The following is a 20073-nucleotide window of genomic DNA, read 5'->3' as shown; positions in this document are numbered from 1 at the left end:
GATGTGTGGCTTGAAGCTTCTTAAAAAGTCTACGAACTATAAAATATCCATTTGTTACTTTTAAACTAAATTTTCTAAAATTTTTTTAAAGGAGATTAAGAAATGTCTGCTTCATAACTGGCAAAGAACCATAATTTGAGCCTCAACAAATATTAATTAAATTTTCTTTTTATTTTGAACTGTGATTTTTTCTTACTAATCAAATGAAAGAAATTTAATTTTTAATTCCAAAAGTAAATCTGAACTAAATGATATTTTATTAAATTTAATTAATTTAGTAAACTTTTTTATTTCATAGTTAGCTACTTTTAAAATTCCATTACTTTAATTTACTATAGAAATTATTGATTTTTAAAATAAAAGTAGGATTGAAATACATCTTACTCGTTAAATATCATAAAATGAATTTTAGTTCCTATTTTATGTACTTAATTTAAAAAATTGAATTTTAAACCATTAAAAATGTCAGAGATAATTGTGTTTATACAAAAATATGAAACAAAAAATATATTTCTGCTTATATATTATAAATGAAATATTTAATACTTTTTAAATATCAATATTTTAATTTAGCAATCTTCAAATGAATAGAAAATAATTTTTTTATATTTATATCAATTTTATTGTTAAAGGCCTTTAATACCTATTTATTAAAAAATAATTTAAAGAATGAATAAGAAATTAATAGTTTAAAATAAATTTTTAAATTAATTTTATTTATTTACCTTTTAAATTCTAGTAATTATTTGTTTTGATTGTATTAAAAGCTAAATCTAAATTAGTGACTCTTACCAAAAATAATGAATTTCTCTCATATTCTATACTCTAGTTTTACATACTTAATATATTAGGGCTTTATATAGTATTTTGCTATTAAAGTCTTAGCTCAGGACTCTTACATTTAAAGTCTATAAAAGAAACTAATAAATAACAATTTAGTGGAAAAAAAAATATTTTACTTAGCTACTATTCAAAGATATTTATGAAAATCTATTTCTTTTAAGTTTGATTCATATTCAAATAATTTTAAAAGGCTCTTTATATTTTTAGTTTTAAATCAGGGTTTAGTTTTTTTGTACCTTACGAATCTCTTTATAATTTTTTTAAGAAATGAAACTTATCAGAGTATTTTGAAGCTAAAGTTTAAATTTAAAATTTTATAAAATCTAGGTAGCTAATCATGATCAATTTCAGTAAAAATATAATAAATATAAAATTAATCAACACCAATATTCCAAATGAAGGATAATAAAAATATGAAAATGGATTTCTATTCATAAAAATAGCAAGCAATATTGTAATAGAGCAAACATTTGTTGATTATATATCGATTTGGTTGATGTTTACTTATTTAAAGGGTTTTACTATTGATGTTGAAATTCCGTAAAGTGAAATTATTATAAAAATTAATATTCCTTTAACTGTAATCGTTTAAGAGAAAAAATTTAAAACCAGAATTATTGAAAGTTTTTCAGTCATTTTTATGAATTCCCAAAAATAAGCACTGTTTTTATATTCTTTATAAAGAAAACCCAAATTCAGTTTGGAATTTGAGTCATCTAGCTTACTTTTTTTGCTTACTAGCAACATAATTAAAACTAAAGGAATTATTAATACCCAAATAATAAGTAACGGTACAACTAAAATAATCATATATTTGATATGTTATTCTGTAAAGCACTCATATGAAACATTTGACAAAATGTAAACTCTATCTCCAATAGTTCTACACGATATTAAAGCTATAAACTAGGCTACTAAGTCAGGTTAAATAAAAATTATCAAGAAAAGACAAGCTGTAGAAAGAGCATAATACGGAAATTGTTATAAGTTATTTTTTCTTTTTTAACATAAATGCTTAATTAGTAATCCAAGAAAGATAATTAAAATGTAAATTATTGGAATAATTTGTGAAAAAACTAGCCTAAAATAGATAATTGGTATGTCACTTTAAATTTCTATCAATAAACAATCTAAAGAACTCATAGTTAATTTTACTGGGTTACCTACAAATTAAGGCAGTTCAATAAAACCTTTATTTGGATAAAAGTTATGTAAAATATATTAATTTGCAAAAGAAAATAATACCTGAAGGTATTGATAGATTAAAGGTAGAAATACAACTTACAATCTAAAAATAATTTGTAAGTATTTTTAAATAAATGCCTTGTGATTCAATTTAATTTTTATTTCTTTATTTTTCCATTTTAATTTTTTTTTATTTTTAAAGAATATTTACAGGATTACTAATTTTAGTATTAGAAAAAGTCTTCATCGTACTTTATTTAGTTTCAAACAATTTAGCTAATTTTAATTTATTTCTTTATTTATTTATTGTTTTTTATAACAAAGCATTTTCAACTTTTAAATTGTTTATATTCTCTTTAATTGCTATATTCATTGAAAGTAATGTCCATAGAGTTATAAGAGCTAAAAGCCATATGTTATATTTAACTTTACTGCATTTTTAGCAAGAATATTTAGAATTTTAAGAATAACTTTCGCCCCAATAATCACCATTTATCTTAAATAAATTTAAAAAAATAACTTAAAATCTAATATTTTATGTTTATTAATTACATCACATTCTTCACATAAAGCTCCTATATATCCTTCCTAGCAAATTTGATTTCCGAAAAAACCACCAATGCAATTAGACTTTTGATTTTCGCAAGATAAAATCAAATCAATTTCTTAAGATCTTCTCCAAAAGCCTTCCTTTATTTCTATTTTATTTCCACCTAAACACTCAGCACCTATTGGACAGTCTTAACATTATTGAATATTCAAGGAATATTGACCTTTTTTGCAAATATCACACTAAGTAAGAGAGTTATATTATTTTATTTATTCTCCTGAAATACATTCTCTAAAATTCACTATTATATCATATGAATATATTTATATATATTAATTAGTTTAATCCTCTAAATTAAATATCTGATTAGAATAAAACTATAAAATAACTGAGGAGTTAGGAGTTCCAACTAAATATAATTTTGAAAAAGTGTATAATTGTGATTATCTATTAAAAGAAGTGTCTAATTCTCCTGTTATTTAGTAATTTTCATAATTTTTAGTTTTTTGGTTTATCCTGACCTAAACTCTATAAGATTGCTTTTCTTCATAACTAACTGGAATGATTACTTCACCGAAGTCATTTATCATTTAGAATTAAATATCTTCAAAAAAATGTCCACTTCTAAAATTCTATATAATTATTTAGTTATTTGTAATAGTTCCATTGTATTTGCTCAAAAACTATTCAATATTAACTAAGAGAAGTTTTGTTGGGTAAGAAATGCTATTTGAACCAAATATTTTGGCATAATTTTAGATAAATTATGAATTTTAAACTTAAATAGAAATATTTTAATTGTAAATAGCTCCTCCAATTTATGCTAGATTATTAGTAAAATCAGTAAAATAAACACTAATACTCATATTTAAAGGATTTAAACTATTAGAAGAAATATATAGAGATCCTCCCTTACCATCTATCGATGTATTATTCAAATATTAGCATTCACTAATATCTAGACTAAATGGCTAATTAATTATAATGATTTTAATATTAAAAAGAATTAAAGTTAAATTACATTTTATTATTGCTATTATTGAAAATATAATGAACCCCCATTATACTAAGATTAACCTTCAACAAAAATAGTTTTTCTTATGTAATTATTCCCTACCAATCCTGTTATAAATATTGCACCTCCTTATTAAGCCTTTATATTATATTATTGTTGATTTAAATTTAATATTTTCATTTTTAAAATAATTGAAAATTTTTTTGAATACTTTAACTAATATTTAATTATTATAATAGTAAAATTAAATTTTATTTTATAAACGAAAAATTATTATGATATCTAACAATAATTTACATTGGTTTGATTAAAGATTGAATCTTAAATGTTAATATTACCATTAATAACTTAAAGAGCAGCCCCATTGCAAGAGTCACAATTTAGTTACTCAAACTTGGAATTGTTTAATATTTAAATAGATGTATTATTTGTTATAATTAACGAATTAGACTAGGTAATTAGATTTTTCTCATTAAGATCAAATAAAATTCTCCCAGAAAAAAAATAAAAAACATTTTAAAATATAGTATTATCTATAAATAGTTATCCTCCAACTAAATTAATAACACTTCTTACAAATTAACATCTTTATATTTATGAATTGATTAGATTAATAATTGAATCTTAAGATTGAATAAGAAGAGGGACCTAAGATTATTTATTTTTAATTTTTAAATTAGAAATACTGCATTTTGTAAGTGATGCTTATGAATTAATTATGTTTATCAAGGTAGATTACTATTAATCTTTTAAACTTAAAAATTATCTCAAAGCTCTTGACTTTAAAGTTATATTATAATAACTTTAATTTATATTATTAAAATAGATATAAGCATAAGAAAGTGTTATGAAATAATTTTCTTGTATCCCTATGGTATTGTTAATATATCCTTCATCAAAAATTACAAAGTTTTTATCATTTTCTTAATTATTTGAGTTTTACCTTTTGTTAAGTTTAAGTATAAATTAATTCAAAATTATTTAAATTTATTTAATAATAAATTAAGTGATTATAGTTTATATATTTGTTGCATTAAATGTTTGTTTTCTTTTTACTAATTAATTTTATAAGTATTAAAAGCTGATTTTTTTGTTTTTAATTTTGAAATATTTTAAATGATTTAAATTTAATATAAAGTTTTACTGAATTCCAATTATTGAAGCCTGAGGCTATTAAATGTATAAATTACTAAATTAGCAGTTCTCACATTTATAATTTATATAATAACCATTAGTATCAATGAATATAGCACCTCCATCCAATAATGCAAATCCATAACTGAAAGAAATATTTGTGAATAAAAGGTTAAATGTTTCGTTAGAAGAAACCATGTAGAGAAAAGAACCTTTTTAGGCTGTAGAATTACTAAAATTGCAATTAAGCAAATTTACTCTATCTGCTCTAACGTTAAGCATTCCACCATACTAATTGTACAATGATAGTGATTCATCTTCTACAAATGAAGAGTTATTAAATACAACCGTATCAAGTGAAAGTTAGCTGACTTGAATATAACCAAATCCATATTATGAATTACTGTATGAATCTTTAAATTACGAATTTGAAATTTATACAGAACCTGCATAATCTAAAATCCATAATCCTGTTACTGAATAAGTTTAAGTAAATTGTATGCTTTGCAGGTTTAAATTTTAAAAAAGGCATTTATCAATTGAAACTTATAGATTTTAATTGCTCACTAAATATACAGGCATAGTTTAAGTGTTCTCATTTGTTTAAAACAGAACCAAATCATAAAATGAACTATTTATAATACTTATGGTTGCTAATAGAATTGATTTATTTTCAAGTGATAATAAACTGCTATCTTTTAGCCTTTTCTTATAAAATTTAGCATTATTAATTATTGTAGATGCTATTTCGTTAAGAGATAAGCAGCCATTTATTGCAACATTTTAATAATTGTTGTAAAAACTATCATCACAAAAACACTCAAATAAAGTAATATTTACAACATTTGATATTTGAATCAATCCAAACTTAACATCTAATTAGTTCTTCATAGTCACATTATATGAATTAATAGAAGCTATTTTGCTAGTTTCAAAGTATTAAGCTCGATCAATAGTGTCATTACTACTGAACTTAATTATTTTATTATTTTCAAAATATAAATTGCTAACATTTAGTTAGTGAGATGGAAAAGCTCTCATCTAATAAAGTGCATTAAAAAGTATATAGGTAGTTGAAGTCTAAAATTGATTATTTATCAATGTTATGTCATTAAGGGAAAATTTCAAATCATTTTACTGAGCAGTAGAAATAGTATTAAATAAAGTTTTCTTACAAAAAGAGTTGTTTATTATTTAAAGTCGATCAATAGTAAAAAAACCTGCTGAAAACAAAGCAGATGATGAATTATTTACTTAATTTGTCTGATTAAAGCATTTGTTTTATGATAATACAATATTGGTTAAAGAGGCTTTTATATCAGTTTACTGTTAAAATATACTGAATTATGGACCTAATGTGCAATTTATCAAATAAAAGTTTGAGATAAAAATCTTTTTTTAATTCAAAAAATTTTTAGATTAATGTTTAAAAATATTTAAAATTACTTGACTTGAATTAAACTGAGTAATTACTTATAAATGATTTGAAAAATCTTCATTTTAAATGATATACTTTCCTATATTCAATTATGTTGAGATAGCTTAAATAGACTAGCAACTTTTAGGAAATAAATTTTGATTTATATTATAAAGTTAAATATTATTTATGAATGCTCCTAATAATACATTTTAAAAGAGAATACCACAATTATTATTCGCTTGAGTAAAACTAAAATTAATTTTAATATCTTAAAAGCTAATCCTGTTAAAATTATCAAATTATAAAGTATTTTAATATCCAATACTTGCATAGGTACCCTTTTCAGTACTATTAAAGCCTAAAGAAATAATACTATTAAAGCCAAAGTTCATAATACTTGGGTTTAGATTTAGTTAATTATCAGGAGTTATAAATATAGATACACTCATATCAAATACTCCACTAACAATTAACTTGTAAAATTATGCCTATACATATTATACAATAAAAAAGTAAAAAATTTTTATTTAGCTTATGTAAAAATAAATGCGTGTATTGAAAAAATATAAAACTATATTTAAATTACTTTAATTATAGCTGAAATAAAATTATAAGAACTCGTAAAAGGCTATTCAGAAGTACCTACTCCATAGACAGAATTTTTATCATATGAATTAGTAGTGTTGAAGTAGTATTATTATGTACATTGTTAGCAAAGAGAATAATCAGTGAGACAATCCTTAATAGAGTAAAAAATATTTACATTAGCATACTATATCCATAAAGTATAATCGTTGGACATATCAAAATAAATTAAAGCATCTTATAAAATTTCCAATTTAAAAGACAGGAAGGATTCAAATTTTGATGTGATTTGATTATATTTCCATAATTAAATTGCTCCTGAGTCATATTCACCAATTGCTATCAATTATGGACTTGAAAATGCTCTTAAAGCTAATGTTGTGTAGCTTAATTAAGTTAGATATTGATAATCTCTTGTGACAAAATCAAGAGAGTAAACTTTATTGGAATCACAAGCGATAATGAGTCGTTTTAAGCTAAGGTAGTGAAAAATATCTCCAATAAATGAATTTTAACAAAAATCTTTTGCAAAAATTTAAAAAAAATGATAAATATATTTTAAAATTTATAAAATACGTTTATTTTATCAGAAAAAGAGTATGAGATTGAAATAATTAAATTAAAAAAAAGATATTCTTTTTAATTATCTTTATTTCTAAATTTTAATAAAACTAAAATAAAAATCAAATCTTTTTTTTTTTTGTTTATTGAAACATTATTTAAAATAAATATTTTAAACAAAAAATTTTTATATATTTATATTTAAATTTATAAATTCTTATTTTATTTTTGGATAAATAGAAAATTTTATTTTTAATTTTTGAGAATCAATCAAAATTATTAATTGTAGATTTTTATAATGAGTAAATTTATATAAAAATTGTAATTGATTACTATATTTTTGATAATATTTGAAGGTTAAGTTAAGCGAGCTTAAGTCCCATACATATACAGTACCTTAATTATCTACCCCTATTAGTTGAAAGCTAAAGCTACTAAGATTTTATCAAATAAATAGAAAGGATCTAAATTAAAATTAATATCTATCCAATATAATCCAAATGAAGTAGTAATATCAATTTACTATTTTAAAATAAATTATTAGTTAACTATTTGAATAAAAATATTAATATAATTTATTTTTACTGTATTAGATTAACTAAGAGGGAAAATGGGTACAGTAAAGACTAGACTATTGCTTCCGTCATCACCGCTTTTAATCAAATACCAATCAAAAATGTTTTTAACTTAAAAGAAACTACAATATGATTGCCTTATATTTCCTGAGAGAGGAGGTTTTCCATATTTAGAGAATTAGCCAAAGTTACCTCTCTCATTTATACTAATCTAATTTTGAGATATAATTATAAATAAATCTGGATCTACTCCATTTTATCTTATAAACCTTCTGCTTTTTGTATCACCACCAAAATCTACACATGTTAAATTTAAATACAATTTAATTTCATTAAATAATTTTACAAATATAATAATGGAAATTAAAGTTTTCATAGTTGAATATGGTTATGTAAGTCAATGAAGACATAAATAAAATTGGACTTTCTTCTATTTTATACCATTTATAATAAATTGTAAACCATGTAAAAGAAGTCTTTACAACTTCCATTTTAGTAAAATCTTCATTAAAATGCACCTAAGCTTATGCTAAATATTGATTTGTGCTAACCAATATTATAGGTTCTATACTACCATTAATAATGATCTCATCATACAAAATGTTAAATATTTGCTCTGTAAAATGATAAATATCTTTTATTAGAGAATTTTATTTTTAAAAAGTAAATATATTTTAAATACTTACAATCTTTATAAACAGTTAAATATTGACCATTTTTAATATCTTAAATTTTGACAACCTGAACTTGAAAATACTAACCAACAATAAATAATATATCTAGTGTTAGATGTTTAGTAAAATACTTAGTATCCTCACCTTATTATACTTGAGCTATCATAATTTAAGTGCTTAAATATCTTTTGTTAAAAATACAAAGTTACAATCTGGAATATAGCCATTAAATTTATAAGTTAAATTTAGCAGATCTATTGACCAAGTAATAACTCCCATGTCATTAACTGTAACTATTATAAAATCTCCAGAAGATAGCTTATAAATATCAGAATAATATTAATAAAGAGGAGAATTATCAGGAAATGTTTGAAGAGATTGAGTATTATCCATAACTAGCACTATTTGGTATTTCTAAAAATCAAAAATTTGCAAGATATTATAGTTATTAGTCAAAATAATAAGGTTAGTATCTTTAATAATCTTTAAAGATGAGATAGAATTAATTGAAATAGAATATATCATTTTAAATGTATATAATTCTGCAAAAATAAGATTTTATTTATTTGATATCACAAATTAATCTGTAAGTTAATTGTATTCCATGTTCAATATTTAAAAATCGGCTATAATTTTATTTTAAAAAGCATTAAGTCATTAAAAAAAGTAAATAAATATATGAAATTTAAATGAGGATGATTACGTGTTACGATATTGATAACTTCTCCTTATCCAGACGACATATCATAGTAATAAATTATATTATATTGACTATAATATTAGCTTGTGTTAATGACTAAAATGTTAGTCTTTGGAATCCTAAGGAAACTGTAAACAGTGTATCCTTCAGTATTTTTTGGATCTAAGATAATCATTAGTAAAAATGTGTTTTATTGTTTTAATTTTCATATAACTTATTTAGAAAAATGTTTAATACTGTTGATCATCTATAGCGCAGGACATTTATTGCAAAAAAATTAATAATTCAGTGAAAATATGCTGATTAAAGTGATCAATATTCTTGAAAAACTCATTTTCTAATTCATTTTAACAATCCTTATTTTTAATTTACTACATTAATTAAATTAATATCTAAATAATTTTTATCAAAAATCAAATATCAAATAACATGTAATTTTATTTCTATGTTAATCTTTTTCCTTTTAATCAATATACCACACAAATATAATAAAATTTATGGAAATAATAAGTATATTAACAACTTTTTTACATAAGAACTAAATAAATAGATAATAATTATATATTTATCATTAAAGTTAGATTACTAATTTTTAATGAAAAATGATGTAAATTGAATAATATAAATTGTTTAGCTTATAGACACTTATTAATTTTTGTAATAAATATTATCAACAGTAGTATATTTCTATACTTTTCTTTTAGAAAAAAAATTAATTTTTTTTGATCTTTTGATTAGCTTTTCTTCATTAATTTTAAAGAGAAAAACTTTTAATTTCTTCTTAGAGCTAATGATTATTGTCATTATTTTTTCTTGATTGCAAACCTTTTTATTAAAATTCAAGTTTTAAATACTAAAATGATAATAATAATAATAAATATCACCTGCTAAAGTTTAAAAATTGTTAGTTTTTATGTTATTTAATATAAAATCAATGTTTGATTCTTTAGAATTAAATGAGTTTATTTCAAAAAATTAAATTTGTTGAGATTTATTTATGGTCTAGGATTCTAACACATTATCAGTAACATTCAAATTTTATTGTTAAGTAGCTTTTAATATTAATAATAATATTGAATAAAATAAAGAGTCTAATAGTATTTTATTTACTTAATATCTATTCATATACTTTTATGAAAAATTACTTTCTTTCATCCTTATTCATATCTAAGTATCTTTTGAAAGCTCTTTATATTTTAGATTTTATTACTAATTTAGGCTTGTATATGTTTTTATCACTTTTATTAAAATATTTTAAGAATGGGATAAAATTTGAGAGCTGTATTAATTTTTTTAAAATGATTTCTTTTATTTATGTTAGGTAATTGTTTATAATTAATTTCAATAAATATATTATAAAAAGGGAGTTCATTATGGCTATAATTCCTAATGATGGATAATAAAGATAGGAAAAAGGGTTTTGATAAATAAAAACTCCAAGCAATATAGTTATAGAACATATTGCTGTTGAATTTAAATCTATTTGATTTATATCTTCTTCTTTATAGGGCTTAATTAAAATTGTCAATACTCCATAAATAGTGATAGCTATAAAAACAAGTAGTCCTTTAATCAATATCATTTAAGAATAATAGTTTAATGATAGAATGATAGCTAATTTTTGACCCATTTTAATAAACTCCCAATAATATGCTTCATTTTTATATTCATTATAAAGAAAACCAAGGTTATACCTGGTTAATTAATTATGTAGCTGATTTTTACTTTTACATAGCATAACAAAAAGAACTAAAGGAAAAATTATAGCCCAAACTAAAAGTATAGGCACTACTATTGAGAAGATATATTTAAAATGTTAAGGAGTGTAGCATTCATAAGAAACATTTGACAATATATAGCTTCTGTCACCAATACTTCTGCAGGAAAGTAATGCAATTGTTTAAGTAATCAGGTCAGGTTATAGATAAATAATCAAAAATATTCCTACTGTATAAAGCATATAAAATGGAAATTTTCTGCTTTTTTTAAGGTTGTATAAATAAAATAAACAAATCCCAATAAAGAAAATAACAAAGTAGATAATAGGGATAATTTGAGAGAAAATCATTCTAAAATATATTAATGGTATTTCACTTTGTATGTTAATTAAAAAGCAATCTAAAGAACTCAAGGTTTGCTTTACAGGGTTTGAAATAGAATAAGGGAATTCAAAAATACCTATATAATGTAATTAATTAATTATTTAGAAATTGCTCATTTTAATAATCAAATATACCTGAAGGAATTGATAAATTAAATGTAGCTATTGAGCTCACAATTTAAAAATAATTAGTTAACAATTTAATACAAATGCTCTGTTTGATAAAACTATTTTGATTATTTTTCGAGAAATTTGGCTTTAATTAAAACAAAGGGATATTTTTTATTTCATGAAAGAAATGTGAATTTTTTTTTTTTTTGGTGGGTTTTAAATGCTTCTCAATACTTGTATTGTTATGGCGCTATTAAAAAGCTTTTTACAAAGCAAACTAAGCATTACTAAATTTTATAGATTCTATGTTTCCTTTTATTGCTATATACATAGAGAATAGTGTCCAACAAGTTAAAATAATTAAAATAAACAAGTTAAAATTCATTTTTTTGCAATCAGCACAAGAATATTTAGATGACTTAGAGTAGCTCTTTCCCCAAAATTCTCCATTTATCTATTTTTATATTTAAATTTATTATTTTTTAGATTAAATTAATAATTACATCGCATTCTTCACATAAAGCACCTATATGGCCTTCAAAACAGATATTGTTTCCATAACTTCCTCCAAGACAATTTAATTCTTAATTTTCACATTTTAAAATTAAAGAAACTTAATCTGATCTTCTCCAAAATCCTTATTTTGTGTTAATTGTATTTCCTCCTGAACATATTGCATTAGATGGACAATCTAAGCATAATTAACCATCAAATGAATATGAACCACTTTTACAAACATCGCACTGAGTAAGGGTATTATATTATTTAGTTTATTCACCTGAAATGCATTCTCTAAAGTTAACTTTGATATCAAAAGTGTAATTTTATACATATTAGTTAGTGTTGCTATCTAAAATATTAATTTAATTTGAAAAAAATTATAATATAACAGAAGAACCTAGGCTACCCACAATATTTAATTCATAAAAAGTAAATCTTTGAGATATTTTATCAAATTATGCATTTAAATCTCCATATATCTAATAATTATTAATATTTTAAGTATGGGGATTTATTCTAACTTAGATTATATAATTTTAAACTTCCTCATTTGTGACAGGAAATATTTTTTCATTTTAATCATTAAACATCTCAAATTGGATATTTTTTAAAAAACCACCACTTCTAAAATACATAATTTCTATATTTTAACTATTTATAGTACCATTATAGTAGATGAGAAATTATTTTTAGTCTGCTAACTAAAGTTTAGAAGCATAAGAAATTTAATTTTAACCATATATCTTAGCAATATTGCCATTATAATAGGGATTATATAACTATAAAGTTACATTTTAAGAGTATATTGCTCCTCCTATTTAAGCTATATTATTTAAGAAACGACTGTTACTCACATTAATTTTTATACTTGGAGGATTGATATACTCTGCGATTGCCGTAATAGATCCTCCTCTTCCATATTAAGATGTATTATTTAAAAACAAGCATTCATTAATATTTAAATTAAAATCCTTTTTTTATTTAAAAAAGAAAGCTTCTAAATAAAGTTTTTTATAAAAAATTAAATAAATTACATCTTATATACTAAACTTCCAAAGCATAGAACCTCCATCGTAATATGATTAACAATTCATAAAATATGTATTAGATATCTGATTCTAGCCTTGAAGTTTATAAATAAATATGGCACCTCCAAATTAACTCTTTTCAAATAATGATAAATGATATGATAAATTAGATTAATAATTAATAAATTTAATTAATTACATTTATTTAATCAAAAATAGAGTTTTAAATATTAATTATTCCGTTTGAAATTTAAAGAGCACCTCCATTACAATCAAAACAGCTAATTTGAGAAAATTTAGAGTTATTTATTATATTTAGAATAGATTCCTATGCATATATTAATGAAAAAGTACTAATGCTGGCTTTAGCTTTAGATTCTATTTGATCAGAAAGATGTCTCTTGCTCATTATTTAAGTTATATTAAAAAAATATGTTTGATTAATAGTAATCTAACTTCCTAACTGATACATGATATTTGAAGTAAATTAGCAATTTACTACAGAGCTTTAGCTTATAGTTAAAGTAGAATTTTAAGATTAATAAAGAAGAGTAGTTTAAGTTTAGATCACAGCAAAATTAGAAATACTGCAATTTTATATTTAAATTTAAGAATTTGAAGCTTGAATGAATGTAGACTACTATTTATCTAAGGTATCTTTATAAATTTAAAATGGTCTTGATATTGTGTAAATATTTTTATTATCTATAGTAGATATGTTAACAAACTGGACATTTGATGATGCTACTTTGATGAAATAGTTTGATTAAATACCTTATATACTTTTTATAAATCCATCAATGAATGAAATATTGATTATGCTAGCTTTATTATAATTCCTATTTAAAATATATTTTTGAAGCAAAATTGATATAAAGATATAAAAAATAATAAAAATTTAAATACTGTAATCCTACTATAGAAGATGAAGTAGTCAATGTGTACAACTATTTAAAGCGGCAGAATTTGCAATCAAAAAATAAATTTTATCCTTGTGAATCAATAAATATTGCTCCTCCATCAATAAAAGCATAACCTTCAGTGAATGAGATATTTTAAAATTAAATTTGTAAAGTTTAAGATGATGCAATCATATATATAAAGGCTCCTTTCTAAGCAGAAGCTTTAATAAAATTTGAGTTTTAAATAGTTATGTTTTCAGCTTATACATTAATCATTCCCCCTTAAGAACTAAATAGAGGTAAGGATATATCTTCTGTAAACGTAGAATTACTAAATTAGACATTATTAATTTAAAATATATTTGTTTATATGTCCATAAACCCATATTTTGAATTACTGTAAGAGTTTTAAAAGAAAGAATCTTTAATTAATAAAGATCCTTACAAATTTTAGACTTAAAAAGCTGTAGCTGAGTAAGTTTAACTTATTTAGATACTCTGTAAAAATAGATTTTTAAAATTGCAAAATGATAAGATTATTTATAAATTATAATTTGTGAATAGTTTTATTGGAATAGCTTATGTGTTTTTACTCTTTTATTATAGCACCAAGTCTGTAAACTCACCATCGCTGATTAAAAGTGAAGCTTATTTAATAGAATTATTTTCTAAAGATATGAGAGTTGTATCTTAGAATTATTTTTAATATATTTTTAGATTCTTTAGGGTTGTATTGAAAATTTCTTTTAATTGTAAGCAGCCATTTATTGCTGAGTTTGCATTTTCTTAAAAATATTTATTATCATTAAAGCAAAAAAAATTATCAAAAATAACCAAATTAGAGTTTTCTATTAAGCCAAATTGAATGTCTAAATGATTTTTTATTGTTATATTCTGTGCATTTACAGTTGCTATTTTGGCTAATTCAAAATATTATGCAACTAATAGATCATTAGTTCCGTTTTAAAAGAGTTTGTTGTTGAAAAAATATAAATTTAATAACTAAATTTCATGATAAGGAACAAAATTCATTTCGTAATGAGAATCAAAAAATATGTAAGTACTCCTTTATTGGAATAAATTATTCGAAGCTTCAATGTTAGAAAAGGAAAATTTTTGGTAATTTTAAAGCCCAGAAGCAACTGTTGAGAATATTGATTTTTTGCAAAAAGTATTGTTATTCATTTTTAAACCATCCAAAGAGAAAAACTCTGCAGAAAAAAGAACTGAAATTGAAATATCTTGAGTTTGTATCTTAGGGCATGTATTTAAAGTAATATTAAGGTTATTTATAAACGCCTAAAGAGGAGAATTCTAATTAAGTATACTAAAGGAGTTACCAAGCGTGCAATTTATCAAAGATAAATTATTAATTGTTATCTAATTAAATTGTTTTATAAATTATTGGTGATACTTAAAAAAAATATAATAAAATTACTTTAGGAGTGTTAAATGAAGCGATTATTGACTAGTGTCTAGTAAAATTTTCATTTTAGATTGTATAATTTTGTATAAATAATTCAGTAGATTGAGCATAAATAGATTAACAATTTATATGTTAAAGAGATTCATTTGTATTTTATAGCTTAATATTGTTAACAAATACTCCTTATTTTATATTAAAAAATTTTATGCCACAGCTAGAAGTATTCTAAGATTAATTAAACTCTATTTTAATGTCTTAGAAAGCTATGAAATTATAATTTTGTAATTCTAAAATATCTTAGTATTGTAAGACTGCAAAATTTCCTTTTTAAGTACTATTCAAATTTAGAGAAATTATATTGTTAAAATCTATATTCAAAAAATTTCTATTAAGTTAAAATTTATTATCAGGAGTTATTAAAATATTAACACCAATATCAGCAACTCCAGATATTAACTGTTTGTACTACTAAGCCTATTTAAAATAGTAAATATCAATTTAAAATAATGAATGAATGTTTACTTTTTAATATATTAAAAAACAATTTAAAAAGAAAATAAAAATATTTGTTACATTTTTAATTTCAAAATCATATTTAAAATATAATAATTATGCTGATAAAAATTTACTTTTGTAATAGCTGTAAAAAAATTTTCAGAAGTTGTAAAGGGTTAAGTCAAAGTTCCTACACCAAAAGAATCTTTAGAATCTTATGTATTAGTTATATTGAAATAATATTGTTATGAACATTAAACGCATAATTTTTTATCAGAAAGACAATCTTATATTGAATAAAATATGTTTACATTAGCATACTAAACCCAAATAGTAAAATCAGAGAGCATATTTATATAAATTAGTTTATCTTTTATTCCAATAGACTTAAATGTCAAAAATATATCAAACTAGTTTGAAGTGGAGTTAAATTTATATATATAAGTTAGTCCACTGATTAAATCTCCAACAGCAACTAAAGACGCCTCAGAAAACGCTTTTAAAGCTAAAGGCTATTGGCTTAACTAAACCAAATACTAATTTACTCCATTTACAAAATCAATAGAGTAGACTTTATTATCATCACAGGATATAATCAATCTTTTCAATTTTTAGTAATGAAAAATATCGCCTTTCTGTGAGTTTTTGCATTAATCTATTTTTATTTATATTCAATAATTTATTTAAAAATAAAATATTTTGTATAAATGTTGTAGATTGAAATAATTATTTTTAAAATTGCTATTTTTTTACTGAAACTCTTAGAATATTTAAAAGTGAATTTTTATGAATTTAAATCCCATGAATAAATAGTTCCTTAAACATCAACTCCAATAAGCTCTAAGTTATCATTATTTTCTAATGAAGCAACTGCAAATGCTGTTTAAATTTTGGAAACATCACTTGAATCAGATGTGAGATATTATGTATCATTATCTTATTAGCAATTGATCAATTAAAACAAATAATTTTTAGAAATATCTTTTTGAGGAAAGGCCAATACAACATATGTTTTATTATTTAATTAAAAAGGATCAAGATTTTAATTAACATTCGACCAATTTATTCCATAAGAATTAGTTATATCAATAACCTAATAAAAATTTATAATTATCAAATTGTATTTAAAGCAAAAATTATTTTTACTTTGCTTGTTTGACTTATTTAGTTAAATGAGAAAGTTAAAATTTGACTTGGACTTAGATTATCTCCAATTTTTGCTAAATACCAATCAAAAGAATTTTTTATTTGATAGAAGCTCCCATATTATTATCTTATGTTGCTTGAAATTTGAACTGTTTGAATTGATGTAAGATCATCTTTGTTACAAAAATTAATACTGTTTTAATTCAAAAATATTAATTAATTTATATTTTATCCATCTTATCGAACGAATCTAGAGCTGTAGGAATCACCCATGCTTTCTATTTAATAAAAAAAGCAAGTTAAATTTATATTTTAAATAAAAAAATACTCAGATAATAGCGTTTTTGTAAAGTATTATAGTTAAACGTAGTGATGTAGCTCAAAGAAGATAGAAATAATATTGAACTTTCTTCTTATTTATACCACAAATACTATCCTTAAGCACTAGTTTATGTATAGCTTCTTATACTCATTTAGCTGTAGTCTTAATTTATATCCAAAATAACTATATAAATATCAGTAGGAGTATTAAGTATTAAAGCTGGTTATTGAATTCCATCTTGAGTTACAAAATCAAATAAGATATTTAAACTCTAAACATTTTAGGGTGTATTTGTCAAATCTTTTTAAAATTTAAACGAAAATATTAATATTAAATATTATACTTAATATTTTTTAGAGGAAATTGATAAATAATATGCTTATTTATTACTCACTTTAAAAAGAGTTTAATAGATTGAGTTTTAAATATCTATTATTTTAACTGCTGTTACTTCAAGTGATTATCCAGACATAAAAATAATGTCCTAGGAGGGATGTTTTGTAAAAGCTCTGTAGCCATCACCTTGATTTTATACTATTGCTTTATTGAATGTTATAAAAATTTTACTTTTAAACAAATAAATTTTTAAAGAATCATACAATCTTGAATGTATCCTTTAAATTAGTAGATCATTTATTATTAGTCGAAGATCCAAACTATAACTCCCATTTGATTTGTGGTTAAAATTATATTATCACCTGTTGACAATTGATAGAAACTTGAATATAACTAATTAAGTAATGAGCCATCAGGGAATGTTTAAAGATAACTTGAATTATCCATGTTTAGAAGAGTAATTTACTTAACATAATCAAAAATCAACAAGTGATAAATTTACATAGTTAAAATTATATAGTGTGTGCCTTCAATTATATTTAAACTAGAAATATTCACAATTTAAATCGAGAAAACAGATTCAAAAGTATAAGTATTAACAAAAATCAGGTTACTATTATTGTGAATAATAATTTAATCAGCCTATTTATTATATTTCATACTATTAATCGGATAATTTACTATTTTTATTATTCATTTATAATTCATAATTAGATTTATAATGAATAATTTACATGTTACAAAATTGATTATTTCTCCCTCAGAGGATGACATATCAAAGTAATAAACAACGCTAAATGTAAAACTTGGTGATTGAGATGTATTTATTACCAATATATTAGTTTTTGGAATTCTTAAGAAATTCAACACTTAAAAGTTTTGATCCTAAGCAAGATCTATTTTTTTTGTTGAAAGAATCACCAACAAAATATGTATAAATAATATATTATAAAATGATAAAATAAAAGAAATACTTTCAAATGTTTGCAATTTAGGGCATTTCTAAGCTTGTGCAATTGATAAAATTATAAATAGATTAATAATAATTTTTTTTAACTTTTAAAGTATCATTTTCATTCAAAAAGAGATTATTCTTTCTTTATTTAATTAACTTAGAATTATAAAAAGGTAAATACAGTGCTAAAATCTGCTGTATAAATTAATTAATAATAAATTACGTAAAAATATCTTACTTTAAGTATGATGATCACACAAACAATATTTTTATATGCTAAATATTAATGAATATTAATATAATATATAAATTTGCACCATTTTGAAATAATGTTAGAAATTTATGTAAAATAAATAATATTTTTTTATTATTAAAGAGATATTTATTATTTACACTATAAATTTTTATTTATTACATATTTTTTTGACTTACTTCTTTAGAAATATCGATTCCTTCATTACTTCCAAAATTATTTTTTTGAAATTTGTAAAATACTTAATTAAATTAATTTCTTTATAATTTTAATTTTTAAGTAGAAATTTAAAATATTTTTATTATCTATTTTCATGTTAGTATATATAATTTGGGATTATATTTAAAAAGTTTGTACAAATATATTTTTCTTTTCAACACTTAAAAAATTATAAGTAAATCTCATAAAAATTTTTTGTAGAGGTAAGTATTTTTTAATTCTTTCTTTACATATGAAAAAAAAAAAAACATTTAATAGCAAAAAACTTTAATTTATTTACTCTTTCTTAAAAAGATAAATTTCTAGAAGGGTTAAAGAGGATTTTGAATAATTTTAAATACTAAAAAAGGCATATCTTTTATTTAAAAGAAATACACTTTTATCATTATAAGTATATTAGTAATAGAGCTGCTTAGTGTATAAAGACTCACAAATATTTTTTAAAAGAAGAATTTTTTATTTAAAAAAAATATTTTTAAAAGCATTTAATTTCAAAATAATAAAAATATAAATTAAAAAATATTAAATGAACTATTAAATTTTATATGAATAATAATTAATAAAATAAAATTTTGTTAAATTTGTTTAAAATTATTATTTATTTTGGAAAATGTTTATTACTACATTTTTATCATCTTAATTGATTTATATTGCTTTTAATTAAAGCATTTATTATTTTTATCTGTTTAAATATATTCTAAATTTAAAAAAACAATAAAGAGCAACAATCATTCATTCCAATAAAATAATTATGACTGATTTTCGAATTTTATTAAGTTTGGTAAATCGCATATATTAAGATTCAAATATTTAAAAAGGTAATAAATATTTTTATATTTAACTCGATATTTTTAATTATAACAAACGATTTAATTAAAAAAATAGATTAAAATAATATTTAAATTTTTACAATATTTTAATATTTAGCAATATAAAAAGAATATTTTTTAAAACATTTAAAATATTTTTTATGCTTTTTTTTTTTGAAATATTTGGTTTTAGTTATTAACTATTCTTAATTATCAGGTAAATATAA

General features: G+C 21.3%; 2 protein-coding genes across 2 annotated transcripts; both read right to left on the bottom strand. All coding sequences in view use genetic code 6, as the record gives it.

The window, feature by feature from the left end:
• Positions 1-579: 579 nt before the first annotated feature.
• On the bottom strand, positions 580-9588 carry TTHERM_00759070 (transmembrane protein, putative; the record flags this gene model as incomplete). The annotated part of the gene is made up of 16 exons (XM_001016990.3): positions 580-2033; positions 2089-2524; positions 2581-3549; positions 3600-3731; positions 3891-4536; positions 4738-5699; positions 5982-6119; positions 6174-6635; positions 6734-7208; positions 7703-7815; positions 7879-8165; positions 8215-8502; positions 8555-8701; positions 8752-9168; positions 9246-9404; positions 9480-9588. The coding sequence occupies 16 exons, from the start codon at positions 9586-9588 to the stop codon at positions 580-582; spliced, it is 7194 nt and encodes a 2397-aa protein (XP_001016990.3).
• A 399-nt stretch (positions 9589-9987) lies between these two features.
• On the bottom strand, positions 9988-18687 carry TTHERM_00759060 (transmembrane protein, putative; the record flags this gene model as incomplete). Its single annotated transcript, XM_001016989.2, has 17 exons — positions 9988-10067; positions 10127-10294; positions 10353-11420; positions 11479-11908; positions 11958-12926; positions 12990-13118; positions 13183-13822; positions 13890-15265; positions 15324-15785; positions 15941-16461; positions 16560-16899; positions 16953-17230; positions 17281-17574; positions 17665-17814; positions 17874-18290; positions 18345-18506; positions 18585-18687. The coding sequence occupies 17 exons, from the start codon at positions 18685-18687 to the stop codon at positions 9988-9990; spliced, it is 7587 nt and encodes a 2528-aa protein (XP_001016989.2).
• Between the last annotated feature and the right edge of the window lie 1386 nt (positions 18688-20073).

Source organism: Tetrahymena thermophila (assembly GCF_000189635.1).
Source record: "Tetrahymena thermophila SB210 genomic scaffold scf_8254630, whole genome shotgun sequence".
NCBI lineage: Eukaryota > Ciliophora > Oligohymenophorea > Hymenostomatida > Tetrahymenidae > Tetrahymena > Tetrahymena thermophila.
Note: the sequence above shows the minus strand (reverse complement) of the source record. Positions and strands in the feature narration are given on the sequence as shown.